General features: G+C 34.7%; 1 protein-coding gene and 1 pseudogene across 1 annotated transcript; one reads left to right on the plus strand and one right to left on the minus strand.

Annotated features, from left to right (window-relative positions):
• Positions 1 to 1,712: 1,712 nt before the first annotated feature.
• Positions 1,713 to 23,784, minus strand: LOC120177540 (annotated as a pseudogene).
• LOC120177654 lies at positions 6,661 to 15,543 on the plus strand. The gene is made up of 4 exons (XM_039183726.1): positions 6,661 to 6,666; positions 8,832 to 9,458; positions 10,611 to 11,246; positions 12,613 to 15,543. The coding sequence occupies exons 1-4, from the start codon at positions 6,661 to 6,663 to the stop codon at positions 15,541 to 15,543; spliced, it is 4,200 nt and encodes a 1,399-aa protein (XP_039039657.1).
• Positions 23,785 to 24,329: the final 545 nt, after the last annotated feature.

Genomic DNA, 24,329 nt, shown 5'->3' on the forward strand with positions numbered 1-24,329 from the left:
AACTAGTTGATAATATACATACCTTTTAAATGTAATTGTTCGAATTTAAGACCTTTAAAAAATTATTTTCTATTTTCATTTTCTGTTTTTGTTTTCAGAAAATAATTTTCGTTTTCATTTTTTTGAAAATTAGAAAACACGTTTGGTAAGTATAAATGAAAACTTGAATTCATAAATGAAAACTTGAATTTAAAACTAAAATAGTGAAAATGCATAAATAGAAATAAACAAATAGTTATTAAATAATTAAATTAAACTATAATTATTAAAAAATTCATTACATAAATTTAACATGTGAGTTATGTAAATATAAAACAATAAAATTGATAAAAAAAATTTATAACACAATTTATTTTAATTTATAAAAGAATATAATGTTGATTCATATTGAACATCAATTAAATTTAAAATATATAAAAAATATTATTATAAGCAATAGCACATAAAAGTGTCATTAACATAAAAAATATGTTTAGTGGTAACCCCAATTTTTTGAGAAAAAAAATTGGTATAGTCCCTAAACGTTTTTTGTACCAAATATTATCCTTAAAATTAAAAAAAAAATAATTTAACTCTTTAAATGGCAAAATCAAATGTTGATCGTCATGACGCTTATATGACAATTCACAAACTTACATGGTAATATAAAATAATGATGTGGTAGTTCAAGATACTGATGTGGCAATACTCGATGGATGATGATGTGGTAAATGGACTTAATTAATTATTTTAGAAAATTTGAGGACTAATTTAATTTTTAAAAATTAAAAAATTATTTAGATTAAAAATATAAATAATTATTAAGATAGTCAATACATTAAATATAAAAATACTACAAAATTAAATTATTAAAAAAATTTAATTTAAGGACTACATTGAGTGTAAAAAAGGTTTAGGGATCATATTGTTTTTTTATAAAAGTTTGAGGGTTCCAAATATCATTACATCAAAAAAATATTGTTAGAATGATTTAACTTGTGTAAATTAAGTTAAAAATCTAGATATCATAATTCCTTATTTTTCAAATTTTCAAAATAATTTTAATGAAAATTTTGAAAACATATTTTTTTATGTTTTTATATTTTCACTTATTTTTATTTTCATTTTCCAAAAAATATTTTCTAATTTTACAGCCAAATACGTTTTCCTCCATCTTTTTTATTTTTTAAGAAAATGTAAATAAAAACAGATTATAACATTTCTTTATTATTGAGATCACTTGATGGGTTAACTATATTACGAGATTTATTGGTTAGATATATTTTTGATAATTAATTGAATTTGAATATTAATTTAATAAATTGATTTTTTTAGAGGAATAATGCATGTGAGAAAAAAATAAAGAAAATATAATCCGGAGAAACTTTTTTGTAATCTTAAGCGATTAGAATAGACGGTAAACTCAACGATATGAACTCAATAAAAAGATGCCAAAAATATGAGTTTTCGAGAAATTTTTCATTAGAGCTGGTCAGGATGAGTGAGTTTTTTTAAAATATTAATTTTTATTGAAAATTCATCTCCCACTATAACATATTATAACCCTGTCTTACATATAGGCTAATCCTATCTTTGACTGTTGGCTAAATCGATCATACATGAACAGAAATCATGATTCTCCATTGATTGTAAAGAAAACAACAAGAGAAACCAGTTCTTGATCTACAACGACGACAATAACAATCTATCATGCAGTGTTTATAAAGAAAACCCTACCACTTATTCTCAGCAGATGAGCCATTAACAGTGGCTTTCCATCTGCAGATTACCAGGTTTCTGGTTCCTTGGTTTATACCACATAGCACAAACAATATACAGTTCAAAATTAATGATCCCCAGAACTGCTAAAAGTCCATATAAAAGATCAAGTCTCCATGGTTTATGTTATCAGCCAGCCACCCTTGTCCGCCGTTGCTTCCTCCGGTGACTCTTTTCACCACCGATACCAAGAAGCTACTAACGAAGAAACCCAACGATAGTGTTGTTAGGAAGAGATCGGTGCTCATGGTTTTCATTCCTTTGGGTGATTGAGTGATGAAGAAATCGAGTTGGCCTGTGTATATGAAGGCCTCACCGGCTCCCACTAGTAAGAACTGTGGGATCAGGAAGAAAACGCTTATAGGCAGCGTTATTGTTGTAGTCCTGGCTGCAGCTCCGGCGGTTTTTTCCACCTCGAGTCGTTTCTTCTCTGCCAGTGCGGCAGCTGCCATGCCGAATGTTGATAGGACTAGGCCTATGGAGATTCTCTGTTGGTTGGTGAAACCTGGTTTTCCCTTCCATTTCTTCCAGGTCGGCATGATGAGACGGTGGTATACGGCGAGGGTGATCAATATCGCTGCAACGAAGAAGACAGTGAGGGAACCGGCGGGGATCAGGAAACCTCCTTTCCATGGCGGAGGCTTGCTCAACAGAGAAAGTGATCATCTGTGCATAAGTGGTCCAAAATAGGATGGTTGTGGCCCATACTGGCATGAGTCCCACCATCATTTTCACTTCCCCCACCCTTCTGACTGAACAAAGTTTCCATGGATTCGGAGCTGAAACGACGTTTCTTTCGAAATCGCCTTCGGCAACAATGGCTGCCTTGTCCAAGAAGCTAGTGAAGATATTAATTTTTTATCCATATTATTATTATTAATATTATTATTATTATTATTATTATTATTACTATTATTATTATTATTATTATTATTATTATTAAATATATTAAACATATATATATATAAATAATAATTACAGACCAATTACAACTGGATCGGCCCAGTTACAAACAAACCAGAACCGGTCCAAATCAAACCAGAAATTCTAAACATTTGGGTTTCCAGTTAGGGTTTCCTAACCCTAATCTAAACCAGCCGCCATCTTCAATTCCAGCCGTTGGATCTGGTTTGATCCAACGGTCCACAGTTTGCCAGAGGAAACCCTAGGGTATCTATACCCTAGGGACACGTCCCAGCGCCGCCGCTGCTGATTCCAGAAGCCTTCACCGCCACACCAACGTTCCAGCCTCCACCACGTCTACCAAAGAGTCCAGAAGGCCGGCCGTAGCCGCACACGTCTCCCCCAAACGGTGAGTCACCACTGGGAGTCTGGTGACTCACCAAAGGGCATTCTTCGGACCGGTCCGACGGCTACAACGGTGGTGGCTATAAAAGCCACCACCCCAACCTGAAAAAAAAAAGAGACATAGACAGAGACAGAGAACGGAGAAGGAAGACAAAAAAAAAAAAACAGAGAAAGAAAAAAAAACTACTAAACCAACGATCTCAGTTAAACATCCAGCAACCAAAAACAGAAGGAAAAGGAAGGAAAGAAACTTACCGAAGAAGCCTCGACCACCGGATCTCATCAGAACCTTCGAAATATCGAAGGTATTTTTTGTAGATTCGCTCCGATTAGGAGCTTTTTAAGGGAAAAGAACACAGGGACCGTCCTAAGGACGGTCCGATCTATCTATTAGGGTGAAAATAAATTTTTCCGGCCACCAAATACGGTGGCCGGTGGTTGCATTCACGGCGGCACACGGTGGCCGACCGGTGACCGGCTTCCCTCCGATGAGGGAAGCTAGAGAGAAGGCAGAGAAATTTGTTCTCTCTCAGTTAGAGAGAGAACAGAAATGAAAAAATGAAAGCTGGCCCTTCGGGCCAGCCGGTTTTGGACCATATATAGGCCTTCTCGAACGACGTCGTTTCGGGAAGGACTATGCACGTAATTATAGAATAGTTAAACCACGTCCGCAGTCATCCCAATTTGTAAACTTTACATTTTAGTCACTAAATCAAATTTATAATCCTTTTAATTTGGTTCTTTAATTTTAATTTTATTCATTTTAGTCCTTTATATTAAAATAATATATTTAGGATAAATAGCAGATTTAATCCCTTAATTTTAATAAATAATATTTTAATCCTTAGTTTATATTTTTAATTTATTTTATTATAATATCCGAATTTTAGATCATTTTATTTTAGTCACTAAATTATTAAATAAAGAAATAACATATTTAATACCTATAATTTTGATTAATTATGAATTAGATTTTTAATTTTATTTTTACTATAATTTAGTCCGTTATTTTATATGTCTTCATTTATTTTATTGTTTTTAAATATATTGTTTTAATAGTATTTTTTTATTATATTATATTATTAAATATTTTTATATATTCATAAATATATATATAATAAATAGTAATTTTTAAATATTTATTTTTAATATCGAAGAAAAGGACAGTCTTAATACAACTGGATGTCCTATTCTGATATTTTAAAATTTAAAAGTAAACAATATTATTTAAATTAATATTTATCAATATCAAAGAAAATAGCTGTCTTAAGGCACCTAGAAGTTCTTTTCTAATATTTTTAAAATATTTTTTTATAATTTTGAAATAATAGAATTATAAATTAAATATATTTTTGAATTTTTAAAATTTTAATAATAGAGACAATTTATAATTAAAAAGTACCAATTTTGGGCGTTGTAGGGGTGCTAATCCTTCCCTAAACGTAACCGACCACGAATCCCTTTTTATTATTAAAAAGAACGAATTTTTGGTTAAAACGCAGATCAGTTTATCTTTTAATTGATGTTTTCTTAAAAACTCTTTTAAAAGATATTTTTTAGGTATTCGACCTACCTGACCCAAAAGGCCGATGGCGACTCCCAAATTATTTTCAAAACTATTTATTCACATCAATTTCCCCGCCAAAATAAATATTTCGTGCCCGGACGAAAACCGGTTACGACAGCTTGGCGGCTCCACTGGGAACGCTGGTCAAACTTTTAAAAATCAATTATAATTTGTCTCTATTAATTAAAAATTAAAAATTAAAAATTAAAAATTTATATATTTAATTTTTAATTCTTTCTTTTCAAAATTTTTATATTTACTTATTATTTTCATAATATTTACATGTTTTATTTATAAGTATTTTATTTCATTATTTATTTTGTCAGAGGTATGAATATTTCTCCTCACACACAACACTTGCATTGCATAACATAAAGCTCTATAATTGAGTTGTCCCTGTTAAGTGGGAGTGAAAGCGACGTCTTCGTGAGAATTTATTCTCCGTGTCAGACCTAGCAAGTAACTTCCGGGGTTCATATGCTCTCTGTCTTCATGAGAATTTATTCTCCGTGTCAGGCATAGAGAAATGTATCCCCTCGAATTGAACTCGATCCACTTTAGTCTGTGATGGACTAGGATTGAGGGTTAGCAACCCAAGGGGGCACTAACAAGGACAATTCGGGTACCTTGATTCTTAGATCTGAAACCTTGCATATAAAGAACCTTAGAAACTCTTCCAATCAGAAGTCATGCCGAAATTTTGTCCAAAATAGGTGTACACACAGGAGAAATGAATTCTGACTTTCCTGTTAATTTATTTATTGTTTAAATTACATGTTTATTTAAATTATTTAAATTCATAAAAGCATGTTTAAATAAAGAATATTTATGTAAATGTTACTATTGAATTTTTTATTATGTAAACTAATTTATTTTCTTTTTGTGTGTTCTTTATTTTTCTGTTTGCATAGCATCATACAGGATAAAAGACATTGATCCTTGTGTTAATTGTCTCATTGGAAAGCCTTCATCTATGGATAAAAAGTGTTCAAGTCAAGTAATTCTAAACTCAGAAGTAAGACAGTGGGATGAGGATTTACAAAGACAAGAAGGAGACAGTCTGCAGGATGATTATGTATCTGATTTGGCCAGTTATGTTTCAGTTTCACTAAAAAGAAATGATATGCAAGATTTGCGAAGCATTTGGGAAAGTTGGGATTCAAACAAAAAATTGCAGTTTTATCAGACTTACGGAGATATCCCATATTTGCTCTATGTTGAAGTTGATGATGAATTACTCCGAGCCCTAATTCAATTCTGGAATCCAGGGTACAATTGCTTCACTCTCAATAAGGAAGACTTGGTCCCTACTATTGAAGAATACACAACTTTGTTACATATCGAAGGGGCTTTGGATAATCGAATCTATTCAAAGTCAATTAAAACTCAACCCTTTCGAGTTAAATTAGCAAAGATTGCCGGGGTACGAGAAGAATGGGTAGCAGCCCGTACAAAACAAAAAGGCGAAAGCGAAGGCATTGCTTGGACCAACATTAAAGAACTTATTCAGAGCCATCCAGACTCTAAAGTACGATTCGATTTATTTGCTCTGGGTATATATGGTATGGTCATCTTCCCAAAAGTATTGGGATATGTTGAAGCTGCAGTGGTAGATTTGTTTGAACAGCTACCGAAAAAGATTAATCCTGCTTCTGCAATTCTAGCAGAGACCTTCAGATCGTTAAATGCTTGTAGAAAGTTAGGAGGTGGACGATTCTCAGGGTGTACCCAGTTGTTATATGTTTGGGTCCGTAGCCATTTCTGGAGGACAGAAAAGATTTCATACCGACGTTTTAATACGGATTACTCACCATTAAAAGAATTTCTGGAGCAGGAATGGCCGAAAGAAATTAAGAAAGATATGTGGATTAATGCCTTTCGAAATCTGCAAAGCAATGACGTAGTTTGGCGCGCCCCGTGGCAAATCCAAAGGGAATTCTTTTACAGATGTGGTGATTACAATTGGATAATGCTGCTTGGATTATGGGGAGGAATTGGATATGCACCACTTCTGGTTATAAGACAGTATGAAGGTCGTCAATTTGTACCTATCACTGCTGGGTTACAGTCATCTGAATTCGCATTCCACAGCAAAAATTATAAAAGAAGTATCATGGAAGCCGTTACAGCTTGGAAAACAACTTTTTGTATCCGAGCTAAAGCAGCAAAAGAAATGCTAACTCCTGATTATGAAGAATGGAGATCTGTCAGAAAAAACGAAAATATTCCTCTACCAGATCAAAATGAGGATATTTCTATGGAAGATCGCATTAAGGTGGTTCCATCAGAGATTGAAATCTTGAGAGCTGAGTTTGAAGCAGAAAGAGAAAGCTGGTCGAAAGAGTTAGAGCAAATGAGACAAGATAAAGCTATGTTGGGGGTTGACATTGACTTTCATTCATCACAATGTGCAATGTTGAAAAAAGATAAAGAAAAAGGTGAGGATGAGTACAGAGCCTTACAGAAAAATTACCAGGAGTTATATAAATCCCGAAAAGCATCAGGACCCAACCAATCGACGGTACAGATGACCAGAGAATTGAATATCGAGAAAAGACGAGTTGAAGATCTGAAAGGAAAGAATAGCCGTCTACTCAAAAGCCTTGAGAAAGGAAAGCAAAAAATGGAAGATTTTGAGGTCGACAGAAGAGAGCGAATTATAAGACACAAGGCTGAACACCGTGAGATCATGAATGAAATGCAAAGAGAAAGGGATCGAGCCAAAGATTTAGAAGAAATGAAGAATGACATCTTTAGTAAATTTGAAGGTGAGAAAAATATCATGTTCAAGGGATTCGAATCTGAAATGAACTAGTTGATTACTGAACTTGAAGTCAGAGGCCAAAAGATGGAAGAATCCAATATTGAAAAAGAAAAATGGGAGCTGGAAAGAAAAAATTTCAACACCAGACTTGAGGTAGAGCAGGAAGTGGCTAGCAATTGGATGCAAAGATGCAGAAACAAAGATGTTCAAATCCAGAAGCTTAATCAAAGAACGCAAGAAGCACGAACAAAGCTTGAAGAGGATCTGGATCAGTCTAGAAACAAAAACTCAGAGTTTAATGCTTACATTTTGCAACTTGAGGAATTGTTGTTTCAAGAAAAGGTTCGTCTAGGGCCTAATGACCTCAAAGAAAGTAATGAGGAAAATGCTTCACTGCGAAGACGCATTAGAGATCTTGAAAAAATTCTGCACAATTGTCAAGTCAGAATCACTGAGTTAGAGCAAACTCTTGGAGAAATGAATGAACAGTGGCAAAAGTCAACTGAGTTCTATGTGGAAAGAAGTGAAGAAAGAAGTAATATGGTGTTCGAGGCCATGGTTCAAATGAGCGAAGTTGCCAGATATGTTGGGGAACTAGCTGTTGAAGCCAAAATAATTGAGCATCAAGTTGATCCAGTTTCTAGATGTGGAAAGAAGGTGTCATGGTTAATGAAAGAAATTATAGAGCTTAATAGGAAAGCTATGCCTTATATGTAGTTATGAACTATTATAAAGAAACTTTTGTATGCCAATGAAAGTTGTTCTATGACAGTTAACTTTTTGGGATCAATGTTTTTTACATACATGCATTTTGCATACATTCATCATTCATTTCATAATTTTCGCTATGAATTATTATTATTTTATTAAGTTAAAATTCATTAATTAAAATTTGAAAAAATAATATTAAAAGATTTTTCAATCGCAGTTACTCTGGCCAAAAAAGAAATACTACATCACTACGGTACTAGACAAGCTACTAAGAGAATTATGGAGGATAAAATACAGCGTATTGAGGAACAGCATCATAAAGAACAAGAAGAAATGAGAATGAAGTTGGAAAAAATTGAAGCTAGTATTGCAAATTCACAAGACACTATGATGAAGAAAATAGAGGATATGTTTAAAAGGCAGGCTATCAGTGGAAAAATGCATGAAAATCCTGTATCTTTTGACCAAGATCCTATGTATCCTCTAGGTTTTCCACCAGAACCAATTTATCATTCTGGTACTACACCTATACAAATCAATGCTCGTACATCTGCATTACAAGAAGTCAAACCACATGAAGATCAACAAGTGGATCCTGCATCTTCAAGCAAAAATCCGCTTATATCAGATGTGAAAATAGGGGATCTTAATACTGATCATTTGATCCCGGATTTGAATGAGCTGAATGAGAAACAAAAAGTAAATGAAGAACTGACCAGACAGATCAAGAACTTAGAAGAACGAATGAAATCCGTGGAAATAACTAAATCATTCTATGGGTTTGACGCTAGTGAGTTGAGTTTGGTTCCAGACTTAATCCTCCCCATCAAGTTCAAAGCTCCTGAATTTGATAAATATGATGGTACTACATGCCCTTCATCCCACATTACTATGTTTTGTCGTAGAATGGCAGGATATGTGAAGGACGAGAAATTGTTAATTCACTGCTTTCAGGATAGTTTGACAGGACCGGCTTTAAAATGGTATACTCAATTGACCAAAGCCAACATTAGATCCAGGAAAGATCTGGCTAAAGCATTTTTAGAGCAGTACCGCCATGTGACAAACATGGTCCCTGATAGATGGACTCTCCAAAACTTGGAGAAAAAGAATAATGAAACATTCAGACAGTATGCCCAGAGATGGCGTGACACTGCGGCTCAAGTTCAACCACCTTTGTCAGAAAAAGAGGCCACAGTAATATTTGTTCATACATTGAAGGCTCCTTATTTAAATCATCTAATGGGAAATGCAACCAGAAATTTTGCAGATTTAGTCATTTCTGGAGAACTAATTGAAAATGTCTTGAAAAGCGGCAAGATTGAATCGAATGATGGGTCTAGTTCCAAAAGACCTACATACCGGAAAAAGGAGAATGAAGTAAACAATGCAAATTCTTACAGCAAAGATTCATCGAAAAGTGTTACAATAACCCAGCCAAGGGTTAAGAAAGAGGAAACAAACACTAATCGAGCAGAGTCCAGAGGATCTCGAAAGGAAAATGAAAGGTTGTCTTTTACACCTTTACCAGTACCGTATGCAGAGATCTATGATTCACTGTTAAAAGCAGATGTTATACGGCCTTATCCCTTGGTTCCCATGCAACCACCATTCCCTCCTTGGTATAATACAAAGGCACACTGTGTTTTCCATGAAGGAATTACGGGTCATTCCATTGAAAACTGTTTAGCATTCAAAATGGTGGTTCAAAATTTGATCAACACTGGGAAGTTGGAATTCAATACACCATCTGCATCAAATCATCCATTGCCAAATCATGGAGATAAAAACGTAAATGCAATTCAGGAAGAGAACAGAAAGAAAACAAAGACTGACATTTCTGAAATTAAATCTCCGTTTGTTTGGGTATTCCAACAACTCTCTTTAGCCGGTATAATTCCACAACAATTCAGGCCAAAGCAGAATGAAGGCAAGAATTATTGTGAATATCATCAGGAGAAAGGGCATAAAATTCAACTATGTCCTGAGTTTAGGGATTTGGTGCAAAAATTGATGAACAACAGAGAAATAGAATTCTTTGAAGAAGAACCAGAAAAAAAAGAAGATGATGTTTGCTCATCAGAGGATTCTAAACCAAGTCAAAGAATAAATGATCCTTTGATCATTAATGTAAAATCATCTACGGCGATTCCTGCACCAATAAAGCCGAAAGTAGTTATTACCACTCCTCTACCATTTCCATACAAAGATACCCGCAGGGTACCTTGGAATTATACTACCAATGTTTCAATGGTAGGAGGATCTGTTTCTCTAGAAAAAACAGAAGAGAAAATACAAAGTCTGAGTACCACATCGACGTCTGAAGCAGTGAGCGAGGTCGGTTTCTTTACAAGAAGTGGGAGATGTTACTCTCCCGAAACATCCCATGCTTCAGAACAAGTGAAAGCCAAAGGAAAAGCCATGGCAATACCTCAGAAGGTATTTGAGGATGAATCCCTTCCAGCATTTAATGAACATGTGACAGAAAAACAAGCTCAAGAATTTTTGAAATTTTTGAAACATAGTGAGTATAGTGTGGTTGAACAACTACACAAACAACAAGCGAGAATTTCTATTCTTGATCTCTTGATGAATTCAGAAGCACATAGAAATGCTTTGATGAAAATCCTCAATCAAACATTTATCCCCGAAGATATATCCCTCAATAAACTTGACAGAATTGTGGGACATATAGCCGCTGACAATTACATAACGTTCACAGATGATGAAATACCGGAAGGCGGAATGGGGTCAGTAAAAGCTTTGAACATCACGACACATTGTCATGGTCATGTGTTGCCAGGAGTATTGATTGACAATGGATCCGCTCTCAACTTGATGCCTCTAGTCACACTTCAAAGAATGCCTCTGGATCAATCACACATGAAGAGTTATCAGAATGTAGTGCGAGCATTTGATGGTACTCAAAAAGAAGTGCTTGGGAAAATGGAAATACCGTTGTTAATTGGCCCAGTCGTGTACAATATTGACTTTGTGGTAATGGACATCCACCCCACATATAATTGTCTATTAGGGAGGCCATGGATTCATTCAGCAGGAGCCGTTCCTTCTTCATTACATCAAAAATTGAAATTTGTTGTTGATGGACAACTAATATGCGTCAGTGCTGAAGAAGAAATCATTGCGTCTGTAACAAGCGATATTCTATATATCGACACCAATGATGAGGCTCTTGAATGCTCTTTTCGAGCTCTTGAATTTGTAAATGCAACCTTTATTGCAGAAGGAAGCAAAATCCCATATCCCAGATTGTCTGATTGCACCAAGATGACGGTACAACAAACTTTAGGCATCGGAGCTAAAGCTGGGAGAGGTCTAGGAAAGAATCTTCAAGGGATTTCACTTCCTATCAGAATAAAGATGAAAAAAGACCGTTTTGGGCTAGGGTTTAAGCCCAATCTTCAGCAAAAGAACAAAGAGATGCAAAGAAGATGTGAAGACAGAAAGGCAAAATTGAAAGGGGGAGAAATCCTTTGGAAACACTTTGTCTTTCCCACAGTTGAAGACCACATTCAGATCAGGGGGAACAATTAATGTAGAACAGCAGCTTGTTGAAGCCTTTAAACAAGAAAAGTTGACGAAAGATCAAGACATAGTTGAAAAAGCTATGAATGGATTATTTGTCAACATGATCATGAATAACAGCAAAACTGGCAAATACTTGGATAGGATTCGCCCATGTCTTCCTGGAGAAACACTCACCAATTGGACCACTGAAGATCTTCCTATAGTTTTTAATATTAATACAGAGTAATATTCAGAACTAATCTTTATGTTTAGCTCAAAAATATGAAAACTTTTTTGTTATCTTGTAAAAGAAATTATGTTAAATATAAGAAATTTTCTTTAAAATTTTCAGATGGCAATCATTCTTTACATTTTATTACATTTTTACATTTCATAAATTTACTATATTCTTTCGGAAATATGTCCGACTTAAATTTGCAGGTGTCACCGTGTTAATAGCATGTGTATTCCTAAATTTAATCCAGTGATAAATTTAGAGCATCCTATATGTCTGGAAGAAATCAATGGTTGTGAGGATGAACTGGAATGTGATATTCCTACTGAACTATTAAGATTGGTAGAAAAAGAAGACAAACAAATTCTACCCCACAAAGAAGAGGTTGAGACTGTGAATTTGGGAACAGATGAAGAAATAAAAGAGGTGAAAATTGGTACCACTCTGACAGTCCAGATAAAACAAGAATTGATAAATCTCCTTCAAGAGTTCAAAGATATCTTTGCATGGTCTTATCAAGATATGCCCGGTTTAAGCACAGATATAGTAATACACAAGCTTCCAATAAATCCAGAATATAAACCAATCCAACAAAAGCTCAGACGAATGAGGCCAGAAATGTTGTTGCAAATCAAAGAAGAAGTGTTGAAACAAATCAATGCAGGTTTCCTACAGGCATCTAAATACCCAGAATGGGTAGCCAACATTGTTCCCGTACCAAAGAAAAATGGAAAAGTTCGAATGTGTGTGGATTACAGAGATCTCAACAAAGCTAGTCCGAAAGATAGCTTTCCCTTACCCCACATAGACACATTGGTGGACAATACTGCATGGCACGCATGGTTTTCATTTATGGATGGATTTTCAGGATATAATCAGATAAAAATGAATCCTGAAGACATGGAAAAGACGACATTTATAACCATGTGGGGCACATTCTGTTATAAAGTGATGCCATTTGGATTGAAAAATGCAGGGGCAACGTATCAAAGAGCCATGGTAACTTTGTTTCATGACATGATGTACAAAGAGATTGAAGTATATGTAGATGACATGATTTCCAAATCCCGAACTGAAGAAGAACATATTCAAAATCTGAGAAAGCTTTTCCAGAGATTGAGGAGATATCAATTAAAGCTCAACCCCGCAAAATGCACTTTTGGGGTAACTTCTGGAAAACTTTTGGGATTTGTGGTCAGCAAAAAAGGAATCGAGATTGATCCAGATAAAGTCAAAGCAATTCAAGATCTTCCACCACCCAATACAAAAAAAGAAATTCGAGGATTTTTGGGAAGATTAAATTATATATCTCGGTTCATTTCTCAATTAACTGACAAATGTGATCCAGTGTTCAAATTACTTCGAAAGAACAATCCTGAAGTCTGGAATGAAGAATGTCAAGAAACTTTGGATATTATTAAGAAATATTTATCCAATGCCCCCATTTTAGTATCACCAATGCCTGATAGACCATTAATTCTCTACTTGACGGTCTTCGAAAATTCGATGGGATGTGTACTAGGACAGCATGATGAATCAGGAAGGAAAGAAAAAGCTATTTATTATCTGAGCAAGAAATTTACTGATTGTGAAGTTCGATATCCACCAATACAAAAATTATGTTGTGCTTTGGTGTGGGCTACTCGAAGACTCAGACAATATATGTTATACCATACTACTTGGTTGATATCCAAACTTGATCCTTTAAAGTTCTTAATGGAATCACCAGCTTTGACAGGCAGAATGGCTAGATGGCAGATGTTATTATCTGAGTTTGATATTGTATATGTCAACCAAAAAGCGATAAAAGGAAGTGTCATAGCTGATTTTCTGGCCAGTCGTGTATCAAATGATTATCAGCCTTTGAACTTTAATTTTCCCGATGAAGATCTGTTGTGCATATCCATGAATGAAGAAGTCAGAACAAATGATGAATTTGCAACTTGGAAGCTTTATTTTGACGGAGCATCTAATGCTTTGGGACGAGGAATTGGGGCAGTGTTAATTTCTCCAGAAAATGTTTATTATCCCTTTACAAGTAGACTGGAGTTCTTTTGCACCAATAACATGGCGGAATATGAAGCTTGTGTCATGGGATTGAAAGCAGCTATAGAAAGAAAAATCAAATTTCTCAAGATATATGGAGATTCATCTTTGGTGGTGTATCAATTGCGAGGAGAATGGGAAACAAAAGATCCCAAATTGTTGGAATACAGAAATTTTACCCTTGAATTAGTGAAGGAATTTGAGAAAGTTACCTTCAATTATCTCCCTCGAGAAGAAAATCAAATGGCAGATGCTTTGGCTACATTAGCTGCTATGTTTCAAGCAACTAAGAAGGTTGATATGATGCTAATCAAAATGCAAGTATATGAAATTCCTGCACATTGTTATAATGTGGAAGAAGAGGTAGATGGTAAACCATGGTATCATGATATCCTGCAATATATCAAAAATCAAAGTTATCCACCAAATGCATCGGAAATTGATAAAAGAACTTTGAGAAGAATGGCTGCTGGATATTTTCTTGATGGAGAGATTATGTATAGAAGAAGCAGTGATCAAATGCTATTGAGATGTTTAAATACCAGTGAAGCTCGAAATGTTATTGAAGAAGTACACAGTGGAATATGTGGAACACATGCAAATGGCCTTTCCATGGCCAGAAAAATAATGAGATATGGATACTATTGGGATACCATGTACACAGATTGCATTGATTATGCAAGGAAATGTCATAAATGCCAGATATATGCAGACAAGATTCATGTACCCCCATCTCCGTTATATGTAATGACAGCACCCTGGCCATTTTCTATGTGGGGAATAGATGTCATTGGAGAAATCACACCAAAAGCATCGAATGGACATTGTTTCATCCTTGTGGCAATTGATTATTTTACCAAATGGGTCGAAGCTGCTTCATATGCCAATATTAAGAAGTCCACAGTCTGTAAATTCATAAAGAAAGAGATAGTTTGCCGGTATGGCCTACCAGAAAGGATCATTACAGATAATGCTCTGAACCTGAACAACAAAATGATGACCGAACTTTGTGCACAGTTTAAGATCAAACATGCAAATTCAGTGGCATATCGTCCGAAGATGAATGGGGCAGTTGAAGCAGCAAATAAGAACATCAAGAGAATCATTACAAAGACCACTGAAACTTACAAAGATTGGCACGAAAAGTTACCTTTTGCTCTATATGCATACCGAACTACTGTTCGAACATCTACTGGGGCAACGCCTTTTTCTTTAGTCTATGGGATGGAAGCAGTCTTACCAATTGAAGTTGAGATTCCATCGCTTCGAATATTGAGAGAAATAAAATTGGATGAATCTGAATGGATCCAATCTAGATTTGATCAATTGAACCTTATTGAGGAGAAAAGATTGAAAGCTGTTTGCCATGGACAGATGTATCAAAAACGAATGATGAAGTCTCATGACAAAAAAGTACATCCAAGAGAATTCCAAGAGGGTGATCTAGTATTAAAAAAGATCTTGCCTATACATAAAGATTTCCGTGGGAAATGGATGCCTAATTGGGAAGGGCCATACGTTGTGAAAAAGGCCTTTTCCGGAGGAGCGTTGATCTTGGCAGAAATGGATGGAAAAATTCTGAAAAATCCAATAAACTCGGATTCTGTCAAGAGATATTATGCTTGAAGAAAAAGAAAGAAAAAAAAAGAGGAAAAAAAGAAAAAAAAAGAAAAAAAAAGAAAAAAGGAAAAAAGAAAAAGGGGGTCAAGGTGAAAACCCGCAAAGGGCATCTTGTAACCAAAGGAAGGATTTGAGTTGAAAACCTGAAAAGGCGGCTCAAATGCAGGTTGATATTAGGCATCTGACAATTGAACCCTCTTAAGATTTTGACAGTTTGGGAGAAACTTCACATCTACAAGCATTTTGACAACGTTTGAGATCTTCCAGACAAAAGCTTACATCATTACTCTAAATTGTGTCAACTTGATTAATTTAGAAATACTTATGCTTATAATTTGTTGAGACATTTGAATTTTTATTATTCTTATGCTTGCCAAAATTTTGAATACAATTCTATTTATTTCAAGTTCAATTTATTTGAGAGTCAATTTATTTTTGGAAATTCAATTTATTCTTTTCTATTGAATTAACATAATTTTGAAATAAATTAAAGATTTCTGAATATCACTTTATGTTAATACTTTTAAATACATGGAATACAAAGTAGGCAAATCATCACTAGCTTAAAGCCATGAACATCAAGATTGTTACAAGTGGTGCTACCGACAACAAGGTCGAATCCGCCAAATCTACTCATCAATTGCTCCAACCGATCACCATTCAGTTCTTGCACATCTGTTTTCAAAGATATACTAAGACAGTAGAAGGCAACCTTTGTAGTTTTGATTCCAGCAAAAAGAAACAAGACATTGATATCACTGAGAAACATATCTCTATACAGATTCTTGTGTATGGTTTTTAAGGAAACCTAGAAGTATTTCCACCTCATCAGGTTCAAGTGGAGCAACTTTATTCCTTCCAACCCATACTAGATTCCATTTTCAGCACTCATCAAGAACATACTTTTGGATACTCGAAGGTGGCTCATTGTCATAAGCTTCAAGAGCCTTACAGATCCTTTCTGTCAATTTGGCACTTACTGTACATGTTTATAAACAGTTCAACTTTGTTCTTGGATCCCAAGAAGGCCATCATTTCTTTGTCAATGGAAAAGCATCAGCACATGGAGGAAGCAGAATAAGAGAAAATCTGTTTTCAATTGACAGAATTATGAATATAGCCCTTTTCAGTGTAGTAGCATGAAAATACTTCGAATCTACAAATTCTGGCTTTACATCTAATAAGTACTGTGATATCCCAGTCCAAACCTTAATTGGAATAAATGCAATATACTTATAGCATCTTTTGGAAGTGTTCTTTGAGTTATCTGATCTGATTGGACAGAATCAAGCATTGAGTTTAGAAGATGAATTTGCCAATAGCATCTTCTGGAAGTGTTCTTTGAGTTATCTGATCTGATTGGACAGAATCAAGCATTGAGTTTAGAAGATGAATTTGCCAATAGCATCTTCTGGAAGTGTTCTTTGAGTTATCTGATCTGATTGGACAGAATCAAGCATTGAATTTGGAAGATGAATTTGCCAATAACATCTTCTGGAAGTGTTCTTTGAGTTATCTGATCTGGTTGGACAGAACAATCATTGAGTTTAGAAGATGAATTTGCTCATAGTAAAAATAAGGATACTCAATAGCATCTTCTGGAAGTGTTCTTTGAGTTATTTGATCTGGTAAGAACTACAGAACCAATCATTGGAATTAAAAGATGAACTGCATGATTATCTTCATTAAGAAGCTTCTTTTCAAGCTTCCTCTGCTTCTTCCTTTTCAAAAATCATAGCCCAAGTTTCGCCTTTGCTTGTAATTGGGATTATTGCATAATGACTTCCTATTTTTTACCAGAAGAAGTGCATCAGCAGCCTTATTCATTTGAGCAGCACATATAAAATTTGCCAATTCTGCAATTGATGAATCTGGACCACATTTCTCCAGGGCTATTGAAGTTTCAGCCCATGAGAATCCCATTTTTGTCAAGTATAACAGTTTATTCTCCTCATCAGAATCAGAATTCAAGATTTCTCGGTATTAAAAGAACTATCGATATCTGTGAAATCATCTTGAAAGGTCACTTCATAATCAGATGAGTTGTTATCAGAATCAACATGTTGCCTGAATGCAAGCTTTTCAAGAGTTTATACTATTGAGTTTTATTTTCAAGAGGTTTTGTGACATTATATGTACATCTACATTTGTCAAAGATAATAGATTCTTTGATTTGAAGAAGACAGATATATTGGGTTTTTACAATTGAAGAAATACTCAATTCACCAGTCTGAAATCAAACAACTTAATATTCATGCATCATATTTAGGCATTTGCAAAAATAGATGCATTTTCATTCATTTTTATTCTTGTTGAATTTTTAACAGAAATTTCAAAGATTTTAGCAAAGATTTCGAATCCACTTGATGGATCATTTTTTTCAGAGAAAGTTCATAATGAGAAGAACTCATCTGAAGAAGGAAGAAGAAGTTCATAATGAGAAGAATTTGTTCAACCTTTTACCTGAATCCATCACTTGATGGATCATTTTTTCCAGAGAAAGTTCATAATGAGAAGAACTCATCTAAAGAAGGAAGAAGAAGTTCATAATGAGAAGAATTTGTTCAACCTTTTACCTGAATCCATCATTTGAGAGATCAGCTTTTCCAGAGAAAGTTCATAATGAGAAGAACTCATCTGAAGAAGGAAGAAGAAGTTCATAATGAGAAGAATTTGTTCAACCTTTTACCTGAATCCATCATTTGAGGGATCATCTTTTCCAGAGAAAGTTCATAATGAGAAGAACTCATCTGAAGAAGGAAGAAAAAGTTCATAATTAGAAGAATTTGTTCAACCTTTTACCTGAATTCATCAATTGATGGATTATCTTTTCCGGAGAAGTTCATAATGAGAAGAACTCATCTGAAGAAGAAAGAAGAACTTGTTCAACTTTTTGCATATTTCTATCGCAGAAGGAGATAGATTAGCATCAGCCTTTCTAGAAAAAGTTCATAATGAGAATAACTCATCAAGAGCTTATTCAACCTTTTGAATGACTCTATCACAGAAAGGAGGTCATCATCAGCCCCAGCAGAAAGTTCATAATAAGAAGAACTTATCTGGAGAGAGAGAAGAATTTATTCAATATCTCCATCATGATCAAAGTAAAGTCAAAATGGATAAAAAATTTTATTATCTTTTCATCTTTGCCCTATTCTTGTTAACACAAGAATGAGCAAAGAGGGGCAGCTGAAGATATTAATTTTTTATCCATATTATTATTATTAATATTATTATTATTATTATTATTATTACTATTATTATTATTATTATTATTATTATTATTATTAAATATATATTAAACATATATATATAAATAATAATTACAGACCAATTACAACTGGACCGGCCCAGTTACAAACAAACCAGAACCGGTCCAAATCAAACCAGAAACCCTAAACATTTGGGTTTCCAGTTAGGGTTTCCTAACCCTAATCTAAACCAGCCGCCATCTTCAATTCCAGCCGTTGGATCTGGGTTGATCCAACGGTCCACAGTTTGCCAGAGGAAACCCTAGGGTATATATACCCTAGGGACACGTCCCAGCGCCGCCGCTGCTGCTTCCAGAAGCCTTCACCGCCACACCAACGTTCCAGCCTCCACCACGTCTACCAAAGAGTCCAGAAGGCCGGCCGTAGCCGCACACGTCTCCCCCAAACGGTGAGTCACCACTGGGAGTCCGGTGACTCACCAAAGGGCATTCTTCGGACCGGTCCGACGGCTACAACGGTGGTGGCTATAAAAGCCACCACCCCAACCTGAAAAAAAAAAGAGACAGAGACAGAGACAGAGAACGGAGAAGGAAGACAAAAAAAAAACAGAGAAAGAAAAAAAAACTACTAAACCAACGATCTCAGTCAAACATCCAGCAACCAAAAACAGAAGGAAAAGGAAGGAAAGAAACTTACCGAAGAAGCCTCGACCACCGGATCTCATCAGAACCTTCGAAATATCGAAGGTATTTTTTGTAGATTCGCTCCGATTAGGAGCTTTTTAAGGGAAAAGAACACCGGGACCGTCCTTAGGACGGTCCGATCTATCTATTAGGGTGAAAATAAATTTTTCCGGCCACCAAATACGGTGGCCGGCGGTTGCATTCACGGCGGCACACGGTGGCCGACCGGTGACCGGCTTCCCTCCGATAAGGGAAGCTAGAGAGAAGGCAGAGAAATTTGTTCTCTCTCAGTTAGAGAGAGAACAGAAATGAAAAAATGAAAGCTGGCCCTTCGGGCCAGCCGGTTTTGGACCATATATAGGCCTTCCCGAACGACGTCGTTTCGGGAAGGACTATGCGCGTAATTATAGAATAGTTAAACCACGTCCGCAGTCATCCCAATTGGTAAACTTTACATTTTAGTCACTAAATCAAATTTATAATCCTTTTAATTTGGTTCTTTAATTTTAATTTTATTCATTTTAGTCCTTTATATTAAAATAATATATTTAGGATAAATAGCAGATTTAATCCCTTAATTTTAATAAATAATATTTTAATCCTTAGTTTATATTTTTAATTTATTTTATTATAATATCCGAATTTTAGATCATTTTATTTTAGTCACTAAATTATTAAATAAAGAAATAACATATTTAATACCTATAATTTTGATTAATTATGAATTAGATTTTTAATTTTATTTTTACTATAATTTAGTCCGTTATTTTATATGTCTTCATTTATTTTATTGTTTTTAAATATATTGTTTTAATAGTATTTTTTTATTATATTATATTATTAAATATTTTTATATATTCATAAATATATATATAATAAATAGTAATTTTTAAATATTTATTTTTAATATCGAAGAAAATGACAGTCTTAATACAACTGGATGTCCTATTCTGATATTTTAAAATTAAAAAGTAAACAATATTATTTAAATTAATATTTATCAATATCAAAGAAAAGAGCTGTCTTAAGGCACCTAGAAGTTCTTTTCTGATATTTTTAAAATATTTTTTTATAATTTTGAAATAATAGAATTATAAATTAAATATATTTTTGAATTTTTAAAATTTTAATAATAGAGACAATTTATAATTAAAAAGTACCAATTTTGGGCGTTGTAGGGGTGCTAATCCTTCCCTAAACGTAACCGACCACGAATCCCTTTTTATTATTAAAAAGAACGAATTTTTGGTTAAAACGCAGATCAGTTTATCTTTTAATTGATGTTTTCTTAAAAACTCTTTTAAAAGATATTTTTTAGGTATTCGACCTACCTGACCCAAAAGGCCGATGGCGACTCCCAAATTATTTTCAAAACCATTTATTCACATCAATTTCCCCGCCAAAATAAATATTTCGTGCCCGGACGAAAACCGGTTACGACAGCTAGGGTAACAAAAACAAAGAAGAAAGTGATATGCATTGCCTTGATTCCCAAGCAAACACTGAAGAAGAGCAATGAAATAAACTCACTTGAATTGATCGGTGTGATGAATTCTTTGAGCCCCTGGTGTGTTTTCATATAATAATTCAACATTGTAAGGGAGTTCCATATTTCTTTTATTGATTGCAGCCATTGTTTTTAAAATCGGACCGAACCGACCGGTTCAACCGGGAACCGCTGCCTAGTCCGGTTCAATTTACACTAGTTGAACGGTTACTAGTGAACCGGCCGGAACCGCTGAACTGGACCGGCTGAAAACCAGAAAAAAGGGGAAAAAATTAAACCAAACGATGTCGTTTGTTAAACGAGCCAAGTCGAACTCGAGTATTGCTGAGCTCGACTCGAACTTGAAAACTTTAAAAGTAAGCTCAACTCGACTCAAACTCTCGCGAGCTAAAAATTATCAAGTTCAACTCGAACTCGAAATATAATATTGAAACTTGAACTCGAAAAGGCTTGAACTAAAAAAATTTTAGAAGCTCGATTGAAGCCTAAAATTCGAGCTTGATTAAAGTGAAAGAATATTTCACTAAATGCTCACCAAAAGGCTCCATGATTTTGAATGTCAAATTACCTCTATTATTTATAGAAGTTAGTTGGGATGCTCTTCTATGTTTCTTAGCCACGTGGGATTATTTTGTTCTTATATTTTTACTCTTTAGACTTTTGGGATGCTCTTCTATGTTTCTTAGCCATGTGAGATTGTTTTAAAAAAAATTAAACCAAACAATATCATTTTGTTATGATTTTTTTAGCCCCAAATTTATTTTTTAATTATAGTTATATAATTATATTTATTATTTAATATGTTTTACCTTAAATATTATGTTGTAGTTAATTTGAATCATTTTGTTTCACTTGATTTTATGGTTTTTAACTTATATGTTATGATTTGCTTTGAATATGACTTGTGATATAAAAAATTATTTTTTATTAAATATTTTTGATATTTTTATTTAATTTTTTAATATAATTATGACGTCGTCAGGTTCTTCCGACAGGTCGGACCGATTCGACCGGTTAAATCATAGACCAGTAACATAGCCGGTTCGTTAACCGGTCCGGTTCTGAAAACCATGATTGCAGCCACAATAACTTGGAAAATCTGAATTATTGGACTTCCCAAACTTTTCTTGTACCTGTATCTTTTAGTCCCTGATAAGAATATCAAGATGGCTACAAGAATGGAAACGAAGCAGATTCCGTAACTCCAGCTTCAACCAACTTCGTCTTGTAAGTAGGTGAGGACGGTGACTGCCGTCAGGGTTCGGTACTAATAAAGAAGAAGAACCTGTTGAAAAAATAGGTCATTTGGGCTTTCTCCTTTTCATCTTTCTCATCAAATTGATCAGTTCCAAATCCGGAGATGCTTGATTTTAGGCCACCAGTGCCTAGTGCAATCAGATACAAGGCCACGTATAAAATCCCCATCTGAAATCCATTTGCTGGTTTGCATGTATGGGATGATGCTGATGCATGGCATGGTGGAGCGCATAGTTGTGGCAGCTTTGTAGCTATTGCTAATGCCCCAGTCCCCTATAAACAAAAACTACCATTGCCATCATTCATCACAGATCAAAACCTGAACATTCAGCACAGAAGATTGAAATTATAAACAATTCTGTCATAAACACCCACAAGTGTCTGTATGATGGAAAACACGGTGATCGTCTTGTTCGGCCGAGGAACGAATCAGCGAGAAAGCCTCCGAGAAGACACAAGAGGAACGATGTCCCCATGAAATCTGTCACAACATTGGCTGATGTTGAACTCGGCAAATGCATCAACCCAACCAAGTATGTCACAAGGTTAACTGCAATCCCCATCGTTGAAAGCCTCTCACAGACCTCAATCCCTATGAAATAGATGCCATGTGAAACTTGATGAATTTACTTGTTAATTATTGTACTTTAATTAAGTTAATAAACAAAAGAAAACCCTTTTTTTTGCAGTTCTTTTTGGTGGATAAGGAATGTTTGAAGATAGTGAAGCCTATATCATAATGTTGTAAAAATGGAGTAATATTAAATACCACAAAGAATAATAGTGGAAAGCAGATTGGCTTCGAGAAAATCTCAATAATTCATAGCTGAATGGTCCCAGATAAATATCTTCCTTATCCCATCATACTCCAAGCAAAAAAATGACATGGAATAAAGGTGTATAAAATAAAAACTCGATTTTACCGCTCGGAAAATAATTCGATTCTTAAAATACATAACCCTTTCTTTTTTTTCTTTTCATTCATAATCATAGTATTAAATTACAGCCGTAACATAACGAACTAACATTTTTTTTTACTTCTAGAAGGGTGTCATGTATTATTGCTGAATCTTCTAACTTTTTGTTTAAGTTCCTTTAAATATTTATAAATTATATTATTATGACTTGAAAGCCTCCATCAAGCCTTCATCTTGCATGAACTAACTGCTTTTTGCTCTGATGGAATATCACCTTCTTTTGTATTTTTCTACCAAGACTGTTGTATTTTGACAGAAGTTTATACTTGTTATAGATATGATAATAAATGTAGTCACATGAAATGTTTAAATGCTTTAACAGAAAAAAAAATTAAAGCCAACAGGAGAACATGCACAAAGCTTTTGGCATGCATGATTGATCTTAGAAGTTACATGGGGCAACAGCTCTGGTGGATGCATGCATGCATGATTGAATGCCTACCATAATGTTCATGTATCCAAAATAAGAAATGATGAATGATGCATCAAAAACATACCTAGAACAAGTGCAGCCGGAACCCAACCGCCGGTTTTTGACCTGTCGCCAGGAAACCCTTGTAGTCCACGGCTTCCGCCACCGTCCAACTCATCTTTCCGTCCTGGAAATCCATGAACAAAACATTTCAGATGCCTTGATTAACAAGGTAATATGATTAATAGTGTTATTGGAACTCAAAGAACTGACCATTTACTGATACTCGGCAAAGAAAAGAAGAGCAACAGGAGAGAAGTATATGTTGTAACTCACAACTTGGATGTGTTTTGGGGAATTATCTTGCCCTTTTATAGGCAACAAGTCCAACAAATAAATGAATGCAACAGGAACTCTCCACTGAGTAATAGAGACAGATCATTGCTCATGTTTCTTGATATAAATTAAAGGTAGGGGTTAGGTTTATCGAGTTATGAGTGGAAGGCTTTACCACTGATTAAAACCATTGGTGTTTTTTTTTTAATGTATATGGAGTTTTAATGGTGATGGTGATTGAGGATGGTCAAGAAGAAAATTGGAATCTGGAACACACAAAATCAATATATGATCTTCAATCTTTAGTACTGAAATTTGTGTGAACCATTGGCAGCTTTCATTGGTGCATTTGATGCCCCACAAACCAAAATATAAGGCTCCCTTGACACTTAACCTTTTGTTTCTGCA

Source organism: Hibiscus syriacus, unplaced genomic scaffold (genome assembly GCF_006381635.1).
Source record: "Hibiscus syriacus cultivar Baekdansim isolate YM2019G1 unplaced genomic scaffold, ASM638163v2 tig00112293_pilon, whole genome shotgun sequence".
Lineage (NCBI taxonomy): Eukaryota > Viridiplantae > Streptophyta > Magnoliopsida > Malvales > Malvaceae > Hibiscus > Hibiscus syriacus.